Source organism: Hemiscyllium ocellatum, chromosome 24 (genome assembly GCF_020745735.1).
Source record: "Hemiscyllium ocellatum isolate sHemOce1 chromosome 24, sHemOce1.pat.X.cur, whole genome shotgun sequence".
NCBI lineage: Eukaryota > Metazoa > Chordata > Chondrichthyes > Orectolobiformes > Hemiscylliidae > Hemiscyllium > Hemiscyllium ocellatum.
In genome coordinates, this window is record NC_083424.1 from 2499436 (window position 1) to 2523492 (window position 24057).

At 40.8% G+C, this 24057-nt stretch overlaps 1 protein-coding gene across 1 annotated transcript in view; it reads left to right on the forward strand.

Annotated features, from left to right (window-relative positions):
- Positions 1-2392: 2392 nt before the first annotated feature.
- piwil1 (piwi-like RNA-mediated gene silencing 1) overlaps positions 2393-24057 on the forward strand; it is a 55011-nt gene continuing 33346 nt past the window's right edge. Inside the window, exons 1-7 of the mRNA XM_060843896.1 lie at positions 2393-2502; positions 15504-15612; positions 16399-16527; positions 20111-20325; positions 21646-21767; positions 22386-22466; positions 22892-23089. Coding sequence (XP_060699879.1) covers positions 2422-2502; positions 15504-15612; positions 16399-16527; positions 20111-20325; positions 21646-21767; positions 22386-22466; positions 22892-23089 — 935 coding nt within the window. The 5' untranslated portion in view covers positions 2393-2421. The remainder of the gene's footprint in view (positions 2503-15503; positions 15613-16398; positions 16528-20110; positions 20326-21645; positions 21768-22385; positions 22467-22891; positions 23090-24057) is intronic.

The window sequence follows — 24057 nt, forward strand, 5'->3', positions numbered from 1 at the left end:
GAGCACTCCTGATCCTGATTTTAAATAAACCATCAAAAGACAGTCACAGTGAGTTGAGATGTCTAACAGGCTGTCTCACCTCAAAAGTAAGGCAGCATTCTGGATTCAACTCTCAATGAGTTCCAGTAAATTTTTAATAACTAACATCTTCTACACAGTTCCTTGGTTTAAAGTATCCCAAAAAATATAAGTTAACTACTTAAAATCTTCCACCTAGGAACCCTCCAACCACAAGGGATGAACTCAGACTTCTCCAGTTTCCTCATTTCCCCTCACCCCACCTTGTCTCAGTCCCAACCCTCGAACTCAGCACCACCTTCCTAACTTGCAATCTTCTTCCTGACCTCTCTGGCCCATCACCCTCACCTTAACCTCCTTCCACCTATCGCATTTCCAATGCCCCTCCTCCCTACCTTTTATCTCAGCCCACTTGGCACACTTTCCTCATTCCTAAAGAAGGGCTTATGCCTGAAACGTCGATTCTCCTGCTCCTTGGATGCTGCCTGACCTGCTGCACTTTTGCAGCAACACATTTTCAGCAACTTAAAATCAAAGTTGTTCTGGTGCAGAGGGGGGCCATTTGGCCCATTGTGTATGTCTGGCTCTCTAAATGACCATTTCATTCAGTATGCATTACTGCACCTGAGGTCTAATTAGTGCCTTGTACAAGTTCCGCATCACCTTAACAACTTTGTCAACCTAGCCTGTCACCTTTAACAATGTATGCACATAACCACTCACGTCTCTGCTCTTGCACGTCCTTTAGAGTAATATCCTTTATTTTACACTATCTTTGCATATCTTCACATAAAAATACATAGCATCAACATCCTTGGGACTACTATTGACCAGACACACCACATAAACACAATGGCTATAAGAGCAGGTCAGAGACTGGGTATCTTGCAGAGAGTAACTCCCCTCCTGACTCCCTAAAGCCTGTCCACCATCTACACCGCACAAGTCAGGAGGGTGATGGAATACTCCCTAATTGCCTGGATGGGGGGCAGCTCCAACAACACTCAAAAAACTCAAACAACATCCACATCCACAAGCATCTCATCCCTCCCCACCAACGCTCAGTAACAGCAGTGTGTACTATCTACAAGATACACTGCAGAAACTCACCAAAGATCCTCAGACAGCACCTTCCAAACCCACGGCCACTCCCATCTAGAAGGACAAGGGCAGCTGTCTCATGGGAATGCCATCCCCGCAAGTTCAAAAGACAGGTGAATAAATAATTCCTTCACATGAAAACACAATTGAGACAAAATAAACAATAAGTTTAAAATTTTCTCCTGAATCAACGTCGCTTCTCTTGAGCCCACGCGCTGAAACCTACCTGTTTTCCCGCCTAACACTGCGCAAGCGCTCTCCTGGTGAAACCGCGCTACTCCTCTAACTCTACACAAAAATCCTTCCACTGATCACGTGTCAAATAGATCCAGATTGATAAATAATAATTAAATCAAAATATTTATACTTGGTACTATAGGTATGTGCGAAGGAAATACATTAAGACATATATTATTGCTACAAATGTGAATTGAAGGACCAACTGTGAGATCTGTGCGGAAGGATTGCGGTGATGCGGCAGTAGCGCGTGCCTGTGTTGGGAAGTTCAGGGGGAAGGCGGTTAGTCGCCGCGTGGGGCGGCTCCGGGAGGGGGGAAGGATCGTCACTGTTGCCGCCGTCGTCAGTTCACGGTGAGAGCGATGAACGGTCGTCATGTTTAATGATAACTTCGCCAGGATGTTGGCAAAGACACCTGCGCGGGAAGGGATTCTTGGTTGTTATAGGTTGCGAGCTTAAGGTCTGGATGTATGGAATTGTTGCGGCCTCAGACGCCCCTCGAGTTTCCCTCCAAAGAAGTCTTATGTTTACCTCTCCTTCTATAACTGGTCTTTTTTGGCTCCCTTCCCCCAAACAAGTTGACCTTTTGATTCTTCCATAATTCCCAAAACTTTTCAAGGTATTCCTTTGCTTTCTTCCCTCTTCACTTTCCCAGATGGTCCTCTGCCCTCTCTCTCTCTCTCTCCCCCTCCCCCTTCATCCCCTAACCCTCTTGCCTGCCTCCCCCATACCCCTGAGCTGGACCTCATTTATATTCCTCCTCTTCCTCTCTCCATTCTTTGCCCACCTGCCCAACTTCCAAAACTGGCCCCATCTGAAAAGCAGCCTTCCTCACCTTCTCCCAACAGTGTTAGCTGATCTTTTTGCTGGAGAGTAAATGTGAGAACTTGACATCTTGCTGTGCCATGGATGCTAACCAGCAAATGACTTTCAAGAAATTTGTCTGATCTCTAACTATGTCTCTTGAGATCTTTAACACCTTAATGCTGACGTGGGGATTTTGAGTTTACATTACTTTTCCCTCCCCAGACAGGAAAAAATCTGTAGGACATTGAATTGACAAAAATGAGTGGAAGAGCACGTTCTCGGGCCCGAGGGCGGGCTCGTGTCCCTGAAGCAAGCGCCCAGCCTGTTGCTCCAAGGCTAGTAAGTAAATTTGCTTACACATGTATTTTAAACTTTGCCTCGTAATTCTATAGTTCATATCAAATGTGTTTTGCAAAACCATTCATTGGAGGCTGTCATTTGTTACCAGGAAAACTGATCTTTGAGGAAAAGTTTTGAAATTCTTCAGACTTGGTTTCAGGCTTGGATTTTGCAGTCATTAGCAGTATCAGAACTTAGCATTAATGTAGAAGAAAGCTGCCCACAAAAAGCCAATGACTTGGGGATGAGGACATCTTTCTCCTGATGTGGAGATGCTGGTGTTGGACTGGGGTGGACAAAGTCAGAAATCAATATGACACCAGGTCCTAGTCCAACAGGTTTATTTAAAACCTCAAGCTTTTGGTTTGCTCTATTGTCAGTTATGACAAAGGAGCAGCGCTCTGAAAACTTCATTTCAAATAAACCTGTTGGACTATGACCTGGTGTCGTGTGGCTTCTAATTTCGTTCTCATAGGATCTCTGGATTCCAACAATAGTATGCCTTTATGTAGGCCCAAATAGCTAAGCACGTTTAAAAAATTCTCCTTGCAAACAAGGAAGTAAAAAGTGTCAATTGTCCTTGTTTATATGACTCTTCATTAAATGTTTTAAAGGCATAAACACTACTACTGTGGAGGTCAAAAAGGTGATTCAGCAAATGACAGTAAATCATTTAAAAACTCATTTGCACCTTATTCAACAAACTGTAACCTTAAGTTTTTAAGTGAGACTAATGATGTTTTAAAAAAATTGTTTTATCATAAAACAGGTTCCATCAGTTAATTTTGGTAAGAAGATTATCCCTGTTTCACTGCTTAGTTTTACAACTTAAATGATTTGTCTTTTTTTAAATGTGTGATGAAAGCTTATTTTTATTTCTCCTAGAGTTGTGCTTTATCTTTCTAATTTTCTTTTGTCCTCCTTTGTTCTGGTGAATGAATGTGGCTTGATGTGTTCCAGTTTTTGTTTGGTCCATTACACTAATTTGAAAACATGTTTCTCCCCCATCCTCTAATTCCGATCCTTCGTATGTGCTTATTTTGTCATACACCCTTCTGTTTCTCAACACCCAGTCTTGTAGCTGGGATACCAGAAAGTCAAAATTGATTCTAACTTTTTTTGAGTCATTGATAGACAGTTGTGATCAAAATTAATGGACCTGAAGCATTAGCTCACTTTTTCTCCACTGATGCTGCCTGGCTTGTTGAATATTAAATCTATTTCAGATTTCCAGGGTCCGCAGTATTTTTCTTTTGCCATCTTAGTGTTTTTGCCTGGAATTGCCAGACTGTTTTATTTGCAGTACGGTGGTTCTAACAGTTCTTGCAAATTTTACTGTATTATAAGGCTTTGTAATCCATGGAATAAAACCCAGTGTAGTCCCCTTAAGTAATGGAATAAGTTCCCTATCTGATTTTAATGAAATTGCAGCTTCAACACAATGTGTTGTCAAAAGCAAACCACTGTGCGAGATGTAATTCTGAATTAAAACCAAAAAGTGCTGGAGAAACTCTGGTCTGGCAGAATCTGTGAAGTGAGAAACTATTTCAAATCCTGTTTGACCCCCCCCCGTTTGGCATTGAAGTATAAGTACTTGAGTTCTGCAAGAGCAAATTAATGCAGATGCTGGAATTAGCACTGAAAACAAGAAATGCTGGAAAACTTAGCAGCTTAGGCAGCATCTGTGGAGAGAGTGAGGAAACTAATGTTTCAAGTCTAGATAACTGCTGACATGAAGTGTGGAGGGGGTAGCATTTATGCAATAGAGGGTGGAAGTGCTAGGGGCAAAAGGATGTTGATGCTGCAGATTAAGTGATAGGAATGAGAACAATAGAACAATGGTGTGTCTAACTGCCAAATTGGAAGGACAGATAGTGAGGGGATGGGAGAGAGAGGATATGGTGACAGAATCCAACAAGTAAAGCTAAAAGAAAGGAAAAGAATAGAGAGTTCACAATCTGAAGGTGTTGAAGTCCATATTAAGTCCAGAAGGTTGTAAAGTGCCTAGTCTGAAGGTATGATGTTCTTCCAGTTCTTGATGTGATTCGCTGGAGCATTGTAAAACTGCTGAGGGCAGACATTGTGCACGTGACAAGAATGCTGTGTTAAAATGACTGGCTACAGGGAAGTTGGGGGTCATGCACATGACTCACAGGTGTTCTGTAAAGCAGCCACCCAGTCTGCATTTGGTTTCTCCAATGTAGAGTAGACCACATTGGGTGCAGCAAATGCAATAGACCAGACTGGAGGAGGTACAAATGAAATGCTGCTTCACCTGGAAAGACTGTTTTGGCCCTTTAGATGGTGAGCAGGAAAGAGGTGAATGGCCTGGTGTTGCACTTTCTGTGGTTATATGGGAAGGTGGGGTTGTTGTTGACCATTGAGTGCAACTTTTCCTTGGCTAATCTTGCTCCAATTGTGAGCCAATGTTTGAAACCTACACTTGCTTCTTACTCCCATGTCTGTGCCAATAGATAATCCATTATTAGCAAGAATGTTGAACTGCCTGTTTTTTGCATACTTTCATGGGTTATGTAATGGAATTTTTGGCTTTGTCCAAATGGTTTGGAATACGTTAATGAGATAGTAATGCTTCAGTTGAACCATGCCCCTTGGTCAGATTCTATCTGTACATGTTAGCAGCTCTCCTTAATTCGAGAATGCCATTTACTCAGTCATGAGTTTCTGCAGAGGGTCTGAACTGGCAGGATATCCAATGAGTTAGTGGAATTTGGGGTGCAGAATTTGCTTCTCCCTCTCTGCTGCTTTGGTTAAACATCAAGATTCTTGGACCTGAATAATACCGCTTGATGGACAATTTATTGCCATATTTACTGGTAACATTTTGCTCCTGATCCATGCTGCCATACGTAAAGGAGAACTTTTGAATGCTGTTCAGGTATTTTCTTTGACCTGCCTGAAATGCTGGTTATTTTGGGATTGTGAAAGTGGGATCTGGCAGGGTAACTGTTTTAGTCATCAGGACACCATGCTCAGTCCATCCTAGTTGAATGTGCAGGTGTTCTGTCTGACTGCTAGTGGTGATAGCTTTGAGCCTAACGTTAATATTTGTTTGGCCCTCTTGTTGAATCCAGAGAATGAGGTAGAGTCATTGGTAGTGGAATTTATCTAATGCTTTTGTATGTTGCTAGTGCACAGTCCAGGACTGTTGCAGCACAGGAGTGTGATAACAACAGCTATTTTGTACACTAGGGCATCCGTTCACTTGTAGAGGACTTTGTTATCAAATACACCTGAACTCACTCCCATAGGTTTATAGATATCTTTCATCCTATTGAGTTTGCCTACACCACATGGACTGCAGTAGTTCAAGACAGCATTACTCCATTACCTTCTCAAGAGGAACTAGGGATGGACAATAAATGCTGGCCCAACCAGTTCCTGCCACATGCTATGAATTTAAGAAAATGTTTGCTGCAGTAGTCTGTAGAAAGCTGAGGTAGTACAGATGTTCTACACTACACTCCGTTTTGGGAAAGGCCCTGGAGAGTGGCGAGTGAGACTAGGATAATGAAACTGAGAATAAATTACTAGAAATGATGATGTAAGTCAAACCAATAATCTCTTGAAATAGTTTATTTAATTATCATAACCGTGTTGGTTTTTCCCTTTTGTGGAATATGGATATTTTTGTACAATACAACACAGGCCCTGAGGCCCATCAAGCCTGAGCCAATTCCTAGCCCTTATTTAAATCTGCTACTTATTGTTCATGCGTGGTTTCTAACCCTCTGGTTGTCTACAGTCCACATCTATCAAGATGTGCCTTAAATATTGCTAACATACCTGCTTCCTCCACCTCTGCTGGTAGTGTGTTCGTGCCCTTTTTTCACAGGAACATGCCTAATCAGCTGCTCTTCAAAAGACTCCCACATCTTAGATGTGGTTTTGCCCTCAAGCAGCCACTCCACTCCACATTCTCCAATTCTTGCCTAATTCAGTTATAGTTGGCTTTCTCCAAATTTGACACCTTCATCCAAGATCCACTGTTATCCTTACCCACAAATATCTGAAAACTTACAGAATTATGATCCTTTTTTATAGATATTTTTATTAGAAATTTAACATTTTTACAAGTTTACAAAAATAAACGAAACTCTCAAGTACAAACATTGATATACAATTAAATCTTAAATAAATAATAACCAAAATTTAACATAAGAAAAATACAGAGAAAGAAAAAAAAACAAAACTCAACTAACTACTAATATAGCAGGTCAGGCAGCATCCAAGGAACAGAAGATTCGACGTTTCGGGCATATGCCCGAAACGTCGAATCTCCTGTTCCTTGGATGCTGCCTGACCTGCTGTGCTTTTCCAGCAACACATTTTCAGCTCTGATCTCCAGCATCTGCAGACCTCACTTTCTCCTCGAAGATTTTAACTACTAATATAACCTACAACTAACCAGAGTTTATAATTGTCTCTTACATTCAAATAAGAGAGAAAAGAAAACCAACGAATAACACAGAAATTGGGTAGTGAGATACATGCTCGGAATATTAACACCAAATGTAACAAAACCCGTATTTGTGCGAGATTCCTCTCTAAAGGGACCCTGAACCAGCCAGGTTTGTAACCTCAATTAAATAAAAGCCCTTGTTAGGATAGCCGAAATATCTGTATTTATATAATTCAAGAAGCGCTGCCATATTTATTTAAATAATTCGGTCTTTTGGTACATCATATTTGTAAGGAAGTCGAGGGGAATACATTCCATAATTAATCTGTGCCAATTTGAAAGTCCAGGGGGGCCCTCAGCCACCCAGTTTACCAAAATATTTTTCCTTGCACAGAAAGAGAGAATAGAAAATAGTCTCTTCCCGTGCATATCCAGGGAGGGCAAGTTCGAAAAGCCCAAAAGGAGAGATACAGGATCCACTTTAACTTCCGTTCCTAAAATTTCTGTCAGGGTACTTGCTACTTTAGTCCAGTATCTAATTATCTTATGACAGGTCCATAGGCAATGTGCAAGAGTGCCCACCTCTATTTTACATTTGGGACACATTGGAGATGCTCCTGTCTTAAATTTTGGCAATCGATCCAGTGCTATATGGGCCCTATGAAGTATCTTCAGCTGGATAGCCTGAGTTCTGTTGCAGATGGTGATTCTTCTGGCGTTTTCCCAAATCTCATTCCGTGTTTCTGTAGAGATTTCTAGTCCCAAATCCTGATCCCATGTTTTAAGCAGATTGTCCATATCTCCCAATACTTCATCATGTAGTAAATGATAAATAATACTGACGGAAGATACCCCCATTGGTCATAGCACTCTACATTCTCTATCTGATTTATAAAGACTATCTAATAACGTAGTCTTTTTCTGTATATAATCTCGAATTTGGAAGTATCGAAAGAGGTCTCCATTAGGTAATCCGAATTTCTGATGCAGCTGTTCAAAAGACATCAGGACCCCTTCTTTAAATAGGTCCCCTAGACATGAGATACCCCGGATCGCCAGAGTTTAAAACTGGCATCTATAAACCCCGGTTGAAGTCCCCATGCTCCCACTATTGGTGCATAGGGGGATGTTTTATGTGAGTTGCCCTCATTTTGCTGCATTATATTCCAAGCTTTAATTGTGTTTAGTATTAGAGGGTTTTTACAGTGATCCGTAATGATTTTCCTCTTGTCTGAAAACAAAGGTTAATAAGTGGGCATTTTACTTGAGAAGCCTCGATGTGCAGCCGGATTGATTGCGGATCAGACAAGACCCAATCAGCAATGTAACTTAATAGGGAACTTCCCAGATTTTAGGAAATATCAGTTAAGTCCATTCCTCCCCTTGCCTGTGGAAGCGGTAGCTTCTTCAGCTTAATGAGGGGCCGTCTATGATTCCAGATAAAGGAACCCAACCAGACATATAATTTACGTAGTGTCAGCCTCGGCAGCATCACCGGAAGCATTCTCATAGGGTATAGGAGACGGGGCAGGGCATTCATTTTAATTAGTGCTGTTCTACCCAGCCAGAAAATTGGAAAGTCTCCCCATCGCTGGAGGTCCTGCCTTATCCTTTCCAGTAAATGCACAAAGTTAGCCTTGTATAACTGACCAAATACTGGGGCAAAAAATATGCCTAAATATAAGAAACCCTCCAGGGACCACCGAAAGGGAAAGTGGGGTCCGTCCACTAAGTGGGGTATCATAGCAAGGCCACCCATTGGCATAGCCTCCGATTTTGAGAAATTAATTTTATAGCCTGAGAATGTGCTAAATGTATTAATAACTTGGATTAAATGAGGTATGGACCTCCAGAGGATTACTGAGGAATAGAAGAACATCATCTGCATAAAGGGTAATTTTATGTTTACCTGTACCAATCCTCGGGGCCGTTATATTAGGATCAGCCTGTATAGCCTCTGCTAGTAGTTCAATTATTAGCGTAAATCACAATGGCGAGGGAGGACATCCCTGATGACAACCCCTACCCACACTGAAGCTATCCGAGCCTAATCCATTGGTAACCACAACTGCTATGGGATCACTATACAATGTTAAGACCCATTTGGTAAACACCTTTCCAACGTGTAAAACAAATATGACCATTCAACCCGATCGAATGTCTTTTCCGCATCTAATGAGATTACTACTCCTGGTATCTTTCCCTGATGGCAGGCTTGAATCATATTCAAAACCCTTCTAATATTATTGGTTGACTACTGCCCTTAAACCCTGTCTGATCCTCCTTTATGATATGTGGCAATACCCTTTCTAGTCTCAATGCGAATGTTTTAGAAAGGATTTTAAAATCTACATTTAGCCAGGACATTGGTCTGTATGACATCCAATCTTCTGGATCCTTTCCTTTTTCAAGGATAAGAGAGATATTTGCCTCTTTCAACGAAGGCGGGAGACAGCCCTGACTGTATGCATAGTTATACATGTCCATAAGTGGACCAGCCAATATTCCTGTAAATTCTTTAGAATTTAGCTTGAAGGCCAGGTGCCTTACTGTTCTGAAGTTGCCTGATTGTGTCAAGTATTTCTTGGACTATTAGGGGAGCATTTAAGACCGATACCTGTTCCGGAGTTAGGTCCAGATAGGTCAAATTTTTAAAAAATGATTGCATCCTCCTAGTCCTGTCTTCACAATCCTGCGATTTATATAAATGGGAATAAAATTTTCTAAAGATTGCGTTAATCCTTTTATGATCATGAGTCAAAATACCTGTACTTTCCACTTTCCTTGATAGACGTGATAGTTTGAGGGGCCTTCTTTTCTTTGCAAGAAATGCTCAGTTTGTCGCCAAATTCATATAACCTTTGTTTTGCAAATAATATTTCCCTCTTAGCCGTTTGGGTAAGCATGGTGTTTAGAGCTGTCCTAAGGGCCGTAATCCTTTGCAATTTGATAATAGAAGGTCTGTCAGCATATGCTGTTTCAGCTGCTTTTAAGCGAGCTTCGAGCAGGCGCTGTTGTTCTCCCTTTATTTTTTTCTGGGTCGCTGAGTAGGATATTATCAAACCTCGCGCGTAAGCTTTGGTCTCCCACATCATTGATGGGTTGCTAACCGTACCTAAATTAATTTCTAAAAACGTTTTAAATTCTCAAGAGAAGTACTTTACAAACTCACTATCTTTCATCAGGAAGGGGTCCATACGCCAATGCCGAGGGGATGTCCCATTGTTCCTCGCCTTGATTTCCATATATACAGCAGCTTGATCGGAAATTACTGTACTATCTATTTTACAGGATGATATGGAATTTAAAAAAATTGAGGGGGCAAAAATCATATCAATTCTGGTATGGCGTTTATGTGGATTGGAGTAAAAAGAAAAATCTCTGCCCTGTGAATTAGGATCTTCTAATCCTAATTCTTTGTTCAAATCCACCAACTGTCTAGATCTGGGAGATACGCCTGCAGTACTCTTGGGAATCCTATCTATTTCCGGATCCACAATACAATTGAAGTCTCTCCCTATAATTGTATGACGGGCACCAAGAGCCATCAATTTTGAGAAGGCTTCCATTATAAATTTAAAGGGGTGTGCCGGGGGACAATACAAATTTAAAATCCCATATTCCTCTCCATTTATGAGGGCTTTAATCAGAATATATCGTCCAGATTCGTCTTTTATCTGATTTAGGATTTTGAAAGGGAAATTCTTCCGAATAAGAAGAACAACTCCCCTGCTTTTTGAGCTTAAAGATAAAAAGGCCTAATCAAATCCACCCTGTCGTAATTTCAAGTGTTCTTTATCCAACAGGTGTGTCTCCTGTAGGAGAGCTATATCAACTCTTTTTCTTTCTTGAGATTTGATAATATTTTCTTCCTTTTGACTGGCGAATTACTCCCCTTGACATTCCAGGTGCACCACTTAACCGACTGATCAACCATAATTGTCCAGGCAAATCCGAGACCCATCAGGAGGGGAAACTCTTACCAGAACATCCCGAGCATAGAGCATATAAAATTCACAAAAATAAAGACTCTCTAATACACTCACAACAGTATAATAAAAAAACTATTTCTAAATAATAAAAAAAGTATTTAAATGGAGATTTTCCCCCTTGTTCCCTTGGGGGATATAAACCGGAGTGGGGGGGAAGGCAAACCAGCATCCATTATCTCTTACACTTTATCTAAGAGAGTCCAAAAATTCCTTAGCCTTTTCCGGCGATCTGAAGTTATACACGGATCTTTCATGGTTAAAGCGTAGCATCGCTGAGTAGTGTAAGGAGTGCTGAATATTTAAGTCCCTTAAACACTACTTCGCCTCATCGAATGCCTTCCTCTTTTGGACCAGAGCTGGGGAAAAGTCCTGGAATAACATGATCTTGGATCCTTTATAGATCATGGCTTGAGATCTTTTCCAAGATTTCTAGAGGCTTCTAGGAGTAACTGCCTCTCCTTATAGCTCTGCAGTCAGAATAGGAACTGGCAGGGGTGCTGTTCCGAGGCGGGCCCACGTATTGCAACCTGGTACACCCATTCTACCCTTACCCGGCCTGATCCACCTCCAGATTTGAAAATTGTGGAAGCCACCATTCGAGGAATGCTGTTAGTTGGCCTTCCTCTTCCCGTTCGGGAAGGCCCAGCGAACGAATATTTTTTTCGATGACCTCGATTATCGAGGTGGTCAGTGTGATTCTCTAAGGTCTGGACTCGCTGTTCGAGAGTCTGGACCCGATCCATGGCCGATTGCACTGTAGTTTCAGAGGTCGTGGCCGTTAGCTTTGCCCCTCAGACTCGGCGTTTGATTTCCTTAATGTCTCTGTCGTGCTTTTGCAGCACGGCCGAGTGTGAGTCCCATCGACTTCGGGATTCTTCAATAAAATCGTCGATTTTCGCATCCAGTTTGGAGATGATTTCCACAAGGCTTGCCACTGTAGATAAGTCCCCCGGGCTGGCTGCAGACACCTCTGCTGCAGCTGGAGAGGGTGGAGGAGGGGTTCCTGCTTGCTGAGAGCTGCGGGCTCCCTTCCCTTTAGTCATTTTTACTGAAGATTAGATTGTTTAAGTTTAATACTAAGCAACTAATTACATTAAACAGCTATTTTAAATGATTTGGTGAGTGTGGTGGGAATGAGTAACCCACTTTGCCCAAGTCTTGGGAGGAGCACTGTAGACTCAGACTTGCTGGGTCGCTGCCATCTTGGATCCCACCCCTATGGTCCCTTTTAATCATGTGTTCAGACACGTTATGATGTGTCTGGAGCAGGTGGGACTTGCACCTTTTGGTCTCAAGGTGGGGGCAAAAGCCTGTTTGTTTTTAAACAGGATAATTAGTGGAGTGCCACAGTGGTTAGTGCTTGGGCAACACTTATTTAAAGCATACAGTAAATCCTCATTATTCATTAAATCATAAGTTGTGAATTCACCCATCCACACCCAAAAATAAATAAATAAAAATCAACATCAAGGAAAATTCATATCTGCAATGCTTTTAACCATTTTGATCTATTTTTAATGAGTTCCGCTGTCATGAATTTCATCATTTGTGGTGGTTCTCTGGAATGGAGCCCTCGTGGATGTCGAGGAATGACTTGCCTAAGGAAAGTGAAAGTACTAAAGTCAAGTTTGCAGATGAGACTAAAATAATTGTGAAGATGTGAGGATGAGAGTCTTCAGAGTTTAGCAAATGGGAAAAAAAAACGTGATGGATTATGATGTAAGAAAATGTGAGGTTATACACTTGAGCAGGAAGAATAAAAGAGCTGAATATTGTTTAAATGAAGAAGACATGAAGAAAGCTACAGAGCACGGTGGCATAGTGGGCGGCACGGTGGCACAGTGGTTAGCACTGCTGCCTCACAGCGCCTGTAGACCCGGGTTCAATTCCCGACTCAGGCGACTGACTGTGTGGAGTTTGCACGTTCTCCCCGTGTCTGCGTGGGTTTCCTCCGGGTGCTCCGGTTTCCTCCCACAGTCCAAAGATGTGCGGGTTAGGTGAATTGGCCAAGCTAAATTGCCCGTAGTGTTAGGTAAGGGATAAATGTAGGGGTATGGGTGGGTTGCGCTTCGGCGGGTCGGTGTGGACTTGTTGGGCCGAAGGGCCTGTTTCCACACTGTAAGTCTAGTCTAGTCAAAGGGATCTGCTAGTTTGTTTATGAATCTCTCAACTAGCAAGTTCAGATAATAGAGAAGGCAATGGAATGTTAACCTCCCATTTCAAGGGAAATGGAGTATGAAAGTAGTGAGCGTTTGCTTAAACCAAACAAAGCATTAATCAGGCTCCACCTGGAATATGGTAAACGGTTTTGCACCCCTTTAAGGAAAGATATATTGGCATTAGAGGCCAGAGAGAAGGCTAACCAGTCTGATACCAGGTATGGAGGAACTGTCTTAGAGGTCCATAAGACACAGGAGTGGAAGTAAGGCCATTCGGTCCATCGAGTCCACTCCGCCATTCAATCATGGCTGATGGGCATTTCAACTCCACTTACCAGCATTCTCCCCGTAGCCCTTAATTCCCCGAGACAACAAGAATCTATCAATCTCTGCCTTGAAGACATTTAGCGTCCCAGCCTCCACTGCACTCCGTGGCAATGAATTCCACAGGCCCACCATTCTCTGGCTGAAGAAATGTCTCCGCATTTCTGTTCTGAATTGACCCCCTCTAATTCTAAGGCTGTGTCCACGGGTCCTAGTCTCCTTGCCTAATGGAAACAATTTCCTAGCGCCCACCCTTTCCAAGCCATGTATTATCTTGTACGTCTGTATTAAGTCTCCTCTTAATCTTCTAAACTCCAATGAATACAATCCCAGGATCCTCAGCCGTTCCTCATATGTTAGACCTACCATTCCAGGGATCATCCGTGTGAATCTCCGCTGGACACGTTCCAGTGCCATTATGTCCTTCCTGAGGTGTGGGGCCCAGAACTGGACACATTACTCTAAATGGGGCCTAACCAGAGCTTTATAAAGTTTCAGTAGCACATCTCTGCTTTTATATTCCAACTCTCTTGAGATAAGAGACAACATTGAGTACTGTACTTGTTGGCATTTAGATGAATGAAAGACAACTTTATTGAAACATACAAGATGCTTCGTTGACAGGTTGGATGTGGAAATGTTTTTTTTCTTGTTGGAGAGTCTTGGATCAACATAATCTCCGAATAAGAGGGGACACATTTTAAGAAGGATAAGGAATTTCTTTGGAGGCTGGCATTAAGTATATTCAAGATTGAAATATACAGATCAAATATGTGGAGTGTTAAGAGTTGTGGAGAGGTTAAAGGTATTAAGGGTTGTAGTGCAAAGGCAGCAATGTGGAGTTGAGGATTATCAGATGAGCCACGATTACATTAGCACAGTATACCACATGGGCTGAATGGCCTACTTTTATACATCTTATGATGCAGGATTTGAATGTAAATAGTGTAAAGAGCACATGGCACTGCAGGTTAAAATGGAAGGCACGGTGCTCAGTGGTTAGCACTGCTACCTCACAGCACCAGGGTCCCAGGTTCATTTCCAGCCTGGGTGACTATCTGCGTGGAGTTTCCTCTGGGTGCTCTGGTTTCCTCCCACAGTCCAAAGATGTGCAGGTCAGGTGAATTGACTATGCTAAATTACACAGTGTTAGGTTCACCAGTCAGAGGGAAATGGATCTGAGTGGGTTACTCTTCGGAGGGTCGGTGTGGACTGTTTTTGAGCCGAAGGGCCTGTTTCCACACTGTAGGGAATCTAATCTAATCTAAACCACCATTGTTGTATATCCAAGTCTCCGTATCATGAAGGATAATGAACAGATAATCTACTTTGGTTAAGGGATAATCAGTTACCAGGCTAGAGTGAATGAAATATAGTTGTTTGAGCAGGTTGATTAAAATAATGACACACCTCCCAGGCAGGTGGGACTTAAACCTGCCACCACCTGACTTAAACCTCCCAGGCAGGTGGTGGCAGGTTCACCACCAATGTGCCACGCTTCTCTTTGGAATTAGGTTGATGTCTAAACAAGTTGAATAAAATGTGATAGACATTTGGAGCAGGTGGGACTTGAACCTCCGAGGTAAGGCTCTATCATTACTCCACAAGAGCCCTTGAAGTTAAGTTTATTGTTTGAGGTCGTACTAGTACAATTCAAAATGAGATCAAGAGGCGCTATTTCTTAAAGTGGTGTAGAAACTTGAACACCCCTCTTCAAATAGCTGGTTTTGCTGGATCATTTGAAAAATCAATAGATTTTTTGGCTGTGGAGCAGAGAGAATACTGGGATTAAGGTATGGGTTAGCCTCAATGCCATTTTATGGCAGCACAGGCCCAGCTGGCTGATACTTGTTCAACTTTCTTCTGTCAAAATTCACATGTATAGAGAAATGGGCACAAGGATTGACAGCTTGCCTGAGGTGAAAAGATGATTGAATTCTCTAATATCATTGAGTACAGCACTTAATATGCTATCAGTTCTCCCTAAATCTGAACTTTTAAAACCGATTCCAATCACAAGCAGCCATCTAAAGGCCAGTGGGTTTATTGTTACTTAAAGCTGATTGCTTGAGAAATAAGTTGAGGTCTATTTTGTGCTTTTAGGCACCTGCTCCAGAACCAGCTCCAACAAGACCTGTCAGTACAGGAGAATCCGAATTGCTTGGTCGTGGTCGACAGAGAGGGCCCTCTGGAGCAATGGGACGTAAAGATGGTGAGGCTATGTTAAAATGTACATCCTAATAGACTGAATTTAATAACTTCTACGTGTAAATCATCTTTGGACAGTTGGTTATGCTTGTGAAAGGAAAATGGAAGCAGTCATGTGTGCAAAATTTGTTCAGAAGTCTCTCCAGTTTCTCTTAGTCAAGGCTGAAGTCATGTAACATCATATGTGCATAATGATCTGCACTTGAGAAACTTGCTGGAGCTTTTTGGTTGATGTGAATCTTATTAATCTGTCTCATGACATTATTGCATAACTTATTATGTTCTTGTCTCAACGAGACCATTAGTGAAGCAATTGTATTCATAAGCCTTTTTGTTCCAGATGTTGTATCTTGGTGACCCTAATGTTTGCACAACATGCATACCTGGTACATTGCACCTTGAAAGATTTTTTTTAAAAACAAATACTATTTTGCCAGTTTTCCAATTTCAAGTGAAGCCAGCCAATTGCTGTCAATATTATTTTAAAAATATTCAGGGCTTAAAAAGAAATGCATATTGATACTTGGTGCACAAGACGTTGAACTATTTCTTAATTATGTTGGATGTCCTTTTTTGTCGAATGGCTGACTCCAGAAATTAATATTCTGTTGTTTGTTTTATAATGAGTTTGTGCCATTCTGAATTAAGGTCGTTAAATATTCCTCTTTAAATTTGTTGAGTAGCATCCACACAAATGAAAAGGACTTCAGTGAAATTCATCAAGATTAATAAAGTAATTCTTCTGGATTTTAATTGTTTGACTTATTTTTGTTTCCTGTAAATATTGCAGTTGTTGAGGTGGTATCTGCTGGATTTAAAGAGATGTCATTGGCAGAAAGAGGTGGACGTCGGCGAGACTTCCATGATTTTGGAGTGAACACAAGGAAAGCAATGGAGCATGTCAAAGAGTCCAAAACTGGTAAATGCTTGAGTAGAGTAGTTGAATCTTCATTTGAGATTGCTTGTGCTGAGGATCACTTTCTATAGCTAAATCTTTTATCGTGTACTAAGTTTTCTTGTAATCCAGATGGAAAAATGATCAAATTGCTTGTTTCAGATCAAAAGTAGAAACAAAGAAAATAGCAGCAATAAGCCACTTAGGACAGTGAAGAAGGCATTGGAATGCTTGCTTGCTTTATTGGTCAATACATTGAGTATAAGAGTTGGGAGCTGAAAATGTGTTGCTGGAAAAGCGCAGCAGGTCAGGCAGCATCCAAGGAACAGGAGATTCGACGTTTCGTGCATAAGCCCTTCTTCAGGAATGAGGAAAGTGTGTCCAGCAGGCTAAGATAAAAGGTAGGGAGGAGCGACTTGGGGGAGGGGCGTTGGAGATGCAATAGGTGGAAGGAGGTCAAGGTGAGGGTGATAGGCTGGAGTGGAGTGGGGGCAGAGAGGTCAGGAAGAAGATTGCAGGTTAGGAAGGCGGTGCTGGTTAGGAGGTCATGTTGTGGCTGTACAGGTCATTGGTTGGGCCACGATTAGAATACTGCATGCAATTCTGGTCTCCCTGTAATAGGAAGGATGTTATGAAACTTGAAAGAGTTCAGAAAAGATTTACAAGGATGTTGTCAGAATTGGAGGGTTTGAGCTATGGGGAGAGACTGAATAGACTGGGATTATTTTTCCCTGGAGCGTCAGAGCCTGAGGGATGACTTTTTAGAGGTTTCTAAAAATCATAAGGGGCATGGATAGCATAAATAAAGAAGATCTTTTTGGGAAGGGAAAGGGGTGCACCCAAAATTGAAGATGAGAGGGGAAAGATTTCTAAGAGACCTAACGGGCAACTTCTTCTCACAGAGGATGGTGTGTGTCTGTGTGTGTAATGAGCTACCAGAAGAAGTGGTGGAGACAGGTAGAATTACAACATTTAAAAAGGATTTGGGTGAGTATATGAAGAGGAACAGATTAAAGGGATATGGGCCAAATACTGGCAAATGGGGCTAAATTAATTTAGGATCTCTGGTTAGCATGGGCATGTTGGAATGAAGGGATTGTTTTCATGTTGCACTTAGGGGTTAGCACCATTGTCTCAGGGCCAGGGACCCAGGTTTGATTCCAGCCTCTAGCAACTCTTTGTGGAGTTTGCGCATTCTCCCTGTATCTGCGTGCGTTTCCTCCGGGTGCTCGGGTTTCCTCCCACAATCCAAAGATGTGCAGGTTAGGTGAATTGGCCATGCTAAGTTTGTCCATAGTGTTCAGGGATGTGCACGTTAGTTGCATTGGTCAAGGGGAAATATAGGGTAGAGGAATGGGTCTGGGTGGGTTACACTTCAGAAGGTCGATGTGGACCTGTTGGGCCAAAGAGCCTGTTTCCACACTATAAGGATTCTTTGACTCTATTCAAGCCTGCTGCACTATTCAATATGATCATGGCTGACCATCCTGTTACTGTTTTGTCTCCTTAACCTTTGATCTCTTTAACCCTCAAAACTGTATCTAACTACTTTGTGGCTTAAAAATTCAGCTTTTTACTTTATTGCTCTCTCTTAATTTCATTTTTTTTTCTAATTTTTTTACTCTACAATTGTTTTAAGTTTTGACTTTGTCCACTTTTCCTAACCTTCCAGCTTTTAAAGATCTTCATGGAATTCATTCTAGTTTTGCAGGATTCAGCATTAACATCAGTTTTTCCTTTTCCATGGTTTTTGCGATAGTACAAACAAATTGTTTTGTCTTGCTTTGATTGCCATCAGCAATCCAGATCAAACAGCTATTACTGTAGTACATGTGGTTTTAGTCATTTTTAACTGTTTGGAGTTTTAAAAATTCAGTGGGGGAGGATTAGAATCATGAACTGTTGTGGCACAGGGTCTTTTGATGCAGTAAGTCTGGGGTTTTTTCCTGGCCACCTAGTGAAGATCTAGACTCTGTTCAGTGATCGGTCAATCAGCACTCACAATCGGTCTGGTTCTTTAAGACTTCATTCTTTATTTCTTACAGCCGGGTACAGAGCATCCGGAAACACAGAGGTTATACACTTCCGTGTTCCTCAGAGGGCCTGCACACATGGCTTAAAACAAAGATGCTTTTATACTTTTCTTAAAGAAAGGTACAGGCTATGATTACATAATACATTCCAACAATTACCAATCAATGCACAATATTGCTTTATTTGACAGTTACTTGGTCCAATGATATTTCCTGGGAACCAACTTTGTTTTCCAACATTCAGGCCACCCTTATTTCACTAACCGAGCCACTGCACCTGCATATGTCAGGTGGCCAGTAATGGCTTATCTAGTCTAGTTATTTCTATGCTGTAAAGGGAGCTGTTAGTCTCCGTTGAAGCAGACTGTGGTTAGTCAATTATGCAGCTATAGCAGAATTGTCAATTTGCAGCTGAGAAGCTATTTTATTGCCACCTAAGTTGTTGAGAACATCTGTTAAGTGGTTGTTCCTGACAACAACTAGTTACCTCTGCCTGTATTCAGGTTGCAGATCCTCAATAGTGAAATCCATTTCTCAATCTCAAGCTATATTTTAAGCAACTACCATTTTAAGTAACAATTTATAACAATATTCACAGTTGAAAACCATTCCCGACGCTAAGAATTTTTTTTGAATTTTTGATCCTTTTTATAATCTAATTTTAACAAGTGACAATCAAAATATTTACCTTGTTACAGCCTTTTGTTACTCTGGTTGGGGTGCCCAAAGTTACAGGGTATTCCTATTATGATTCAAGTCTTCTATCGGTTGAAATGATCTGCTTTTGTTTTATCTATGCCTCTTAATACAGAACCTAGAATTTGTTTATAGTATACTTGGAGAAAGTGAGGACTGCAGATGGAGATCAGAGCTGAAAATGTGTTGCTGGAAAAGCACAGCAGGTCAGGCAGCATCCAAAGAGCAGGAGAGTCGACGTTTCGGGCATGAGCCCTTCTTCAGGAAGAAGGGCTCATGCCCGAAAAGTCGACTCTCCTTATAGTGTACTTGATCCACTTTAAGCTCTACACTTGTGAATCTATCTTTTTTCTTGTGCAGTTTAAGATTTTTTGTATCCCAGTTCCAAGAAATATTGCTTATTTACATCTCATCTAGTCTGTCCTGAAATCTTTTAAAATCCTGTACATGAGCATGTTTGTCCACAGTTTCTAAATTCAAATCCTTTATTTGTAAATCAGAAAAACCTCAAAACAGACCTCTACAACTCCACATAGCAAATCCTTAAAAACAAATACCTATGTTAGAGTTCAGACAGCAAAATCTGACTCTTTGATTTTTGAAGCATTTTCCCATTCATTCGCACATGTTTACTCTTTTCCATTTAATTTTTTTTCCCCTTCATTTCCTTTAGCATTGAGACAGTTTTGTTTTCCCTCGCTTTCCTTGGATTTTCTACTTTGGCACCATATTTTTGTCTAACAACAGAAGTTATCATTCATAGGTTAAAGGGGCAGAAGTAAACCATTTGGCTTACACAGTTTCAGGTTGATTAGTTCAGGCAATGAAGTATTGTTACTGTTGCCATACAGGGAGTCATTAATCTTTTATGTTTTCAGGTGTTTCTGGGAGTCTAATACGACTGATAACAAACTATATTCGCCTAAGCTCTCGCCCGCAATGGGCTCTGTATCAGTACCACGTGGATTATAATCCTCAAATGGAATCAAGGCGTTTGCGAACAGTACTATTGTTTATGCATGACAAAATTCTTGGTACAACTCGTGTATTTGATGGTTCAATCTTATTCCTGCCTAAAAAACTGGAAAAGAAAGTAAGTTAAATGTTGAGTATTCATGACATTGCATGGAAATGTAATTATTGTTGAAAATTATAATGAAAAGAAAAACAATGGATTAATGTTTTCTTCCTGTGATCAACAGCCAGAGATTGAATTGTAATATAAAGGAACAAAAACAAATTACTGTAGAAGCTCAACAGGTCTGGCAGAATCTGTGGAGAGAAAAGTCAATATTCAGGTCCAATAACTGTTTGGCTTTTTCTCTACAGATGCATTAGGTAGATTGTTGGCCTCGGGGGAATTGAGGGATATGGAGATCAAGTGGGAAAGTGGTTATGTAGTCCAAGATTAACCATGATTTTGTTGAAGGTTGTGGCAGTTTTGACTGGCGGTATAGTCTGCTTCATCTCTTGTGGAGATATAGTCACTGTTGCAATGTAAGAAATATCAGTGTTCAGTCGCAGCATTGTATAGTATCTTCAAGATATGCTGCAGCAACTTGCAAGTCTCCTTTTGTCATTTTCCAATTTGCATCCTTTGCCATCTTGAATGACCATGAAAGCAGATGCATGAAAATGCTACAAATTCGTTTTTCTCCAAGCCACTCAATATGGTTGTGAACTTCAGTGTCGCTGGGTCAAAATGTTGGCTATCGCTTCCTTAAGAGCATTATGGATGTGGCGACATGGACAACAATGGTTCAAGAAGACAATTCACCATTACTTTCTTCAAGGCAATTGTGATGGGCAATAAATGCTGGCCTAACCAACAGAGCACTTAATCTGCAAAAGAATAATAAGAAAGGCAGCTAATTTAGGTATAGCAAGCTATGGGCCTTGTGTAGAAAAGTGGGACTAATGTAGACTGTGCTGTATTTCTTACTGTAGAGTCTGTGCTTCTGTGATTGACCTTCCACAACCACACAATCATTGAACAGTTTAAGATAGGAATTGATGAGTTTAGTGAACAGGCTATTTTTATGGTGTTGACTGAGAGATAAATATTGGGTGGAACAGCCTGGGTGACTGCCCTTCTTTTCAAAATTGTGGCATGGGATCTTTCTGTATTCACTTGCAAGAGTGAATGTGACCTCCATTTGATGATTCTTCGTACGGTATAGTTCTCCCTCAGTTCTGATTGGGTTATCATTGTGAGCTTGTTTACTAGTGTATTGACTTTCCAAATGCAAGCTGCTGAGTCCCAGGACCGACATTCATTCAGAAACCATTGGAAAAATGACTTTTCAAACTTTTGAAGGTATTACTTCCTATAACAACAAGGATGAACTTGGTGTTAAGCATGAAAAAAATTTTGAATTTTAATAAAACTTGTCATCTGTTCTTTAATTGTAAGGTCACTGAACTAATGAGCCAGACACGTGATGGCCAGAGTGTGAAGGTAACAGTTACTTTGACCAATGAATTGCCTCCAACATCTCCAACATGCCTTCAGTTTTACAATATTGTGTTCAGGAGGTAAGCAATTGAAAAAGTATCTTTGACCTGGAAACTATTAAGGACGTGGGGACTAAAGTATCTCACTCCAGTTGAACTAGTACAGGCATGAGTAGGAGTGGTTGCAATAAGTGAATCTGGGACTTAATTCCACTCAAATTGGAGTGAGTGTCCTCCCTTTGGGATTTAAGTATTATCATTTTGGTACACCACTGTTTTCCAGGTGTTCAAGTATAGCCTGAAGAGTGATGTGCTCCAGTTACTAGGATCAAAAGGGGAGTTTGCACTAATTTTGTGCAAAACAAACTCCTACTTAGAAGAGTATTCTATTTATAAGACACAAGTTATGATATGCCTTCACAGCTTGTCAGATAACCGGCTGACTTAAAAAAAAAATCAAGAGCTGGATTGATCTTGTGATGTTTTATAATTGAGATTTAAATAATTAGAAGCTTATCTAATCTTGCAGGAAGTGTGCCTCAACAAAAAAACTGAAGTTGGAGTCTGATAGAAATTTACAGTTTGGTTAATTTGACTAAAATTCTTTTTGTACTTGCTGTTTTACACAGATTCTATTGAGTTGTCACATTTCAAAACTCACTTCTCATCCCTTAACAAAATTTATGAAATTCTTTGCAGGCTTTTAAAGATGATGTCCTTGCAGCAAATTGGCCGAAATTATTACAACCCTCAGGATCCCATTATGATTCCACAACACCGGTATGCAAAAGTAACACAGTTGCAAAAGTAGTCCTCCAATGTATTATGCTCATTAATCTTCCCTTTTACTGGATGAGTTGAGATTGTGTAGTCTTCCGTTGCGGCAGTGTTAGAAGTAAAAGATGAGGTTATTCAAACATTCAGTAATTCCAAATACTGTTTTTGTATTGCTGCTTGTGAATCTATATAATTTTTCTTTCAAACCAATCTATAGTCAGATATTTCCACCAGTGGCTACATTGCATCAGGATAGAATTGCAGATTAAAAGCCTGTCTGTTATTGCTACAGCTAGAAGAATTGAGAAACATGATGGGAATTATATTCAGATGTAACTAATTAAAATCAAACTAAATTTTACAAAGGGTATAAAGTATCAGAAATTTTACAACCATGGTGAACATTGTGATATTTTCCACTACTACAGAATCATGGTTTGGCCAGGATACACCACTTCAATTCTGCAGTACGAGAACAGTGTCATGTTATGTGCAGATGTCAGTCACAAGATTCTGCGTAGCGAAACTGTACTTGATGTAATGTATCAATTATATGAGCAGTTTGGTGAACACCGGTTTCAGGAGGCCTGCTCAAAGGAGCTAATCGGAGTCATAGTTCTTACCAGGTAAGAGCCGGATTAATGAGGGTATCTGGGTGTTTTACTTCACATCAGAGTCGTGCAGTACCATATTTGTTTTTGTGTTGGGCTGTTTCTTCTTTCTGCTTGCTTTTTTTTAGCATATTTTTATGATCTTGTGAGAAATGGTGTGATTTTATTTTCTAAGTATGGAGTTGGATTTCAAGCTGGTGTCATATGGGTATACTTTTACTTTGGGGAAAAAAAAAGACAAGACCATAGTGCTTCTGTGACCTAATTCAGTATGTGTTAGAGCAAATGGCTTTCAAGCCCCTTGGATCCATGCTGTAGGGTTTATGACTAGGAATAAACATTTCAAAGGCAGTAGCTTGCTTTTGGTTTAGAATAATCAAGGGTTGATTTTAATTTGGAAACGCCCAGGATTTGAAGCTTTTAAGACCGTTTTGAAAAAGATCGGTCGGGAGCACAATATTTTTATTCATTCAAAGGATAAGCATGTCACTGGTGAGCCTAGCATTTATTGCCCATCCTTAATTGCCTAATTAAAAGTCAATCACATTGCTGTGGGTCTGGAGTCACATGTAGGCCAGACTGGTTAAAGGTGGTAGTTTCCTTCCTGAAAAGGGCATTAGTGAACCAAGTGAGTTCTTCCAACAAGTGGCAATAGTTTCATAGTCACCTTTTGAGAATCTTAATTCCTGATATTTGTTGAATTCAAATTCCCCTGTCTGCCACAGTGAGATTTGAACCCAGGTCTCCAGGAATTAACAGTCCAGTGATATCACTAAGCCTCCCCATATATTCCATCCTTGCAAGAAACTGTCGGCCAGTTCAGGAGAGCTTGTTACCGCGGTATGAAAGTTTAACTCATGAAACTTCCAGAAATTAGCAGATTATTAAGTAACTAACGAAGGCTTTCAGTTTTGAGTATTCGTGTAAGGAAGACTCCACAGAAATGGGAAAGAAGCAGTTAAGTCAAACCTAAAGAGTTGATA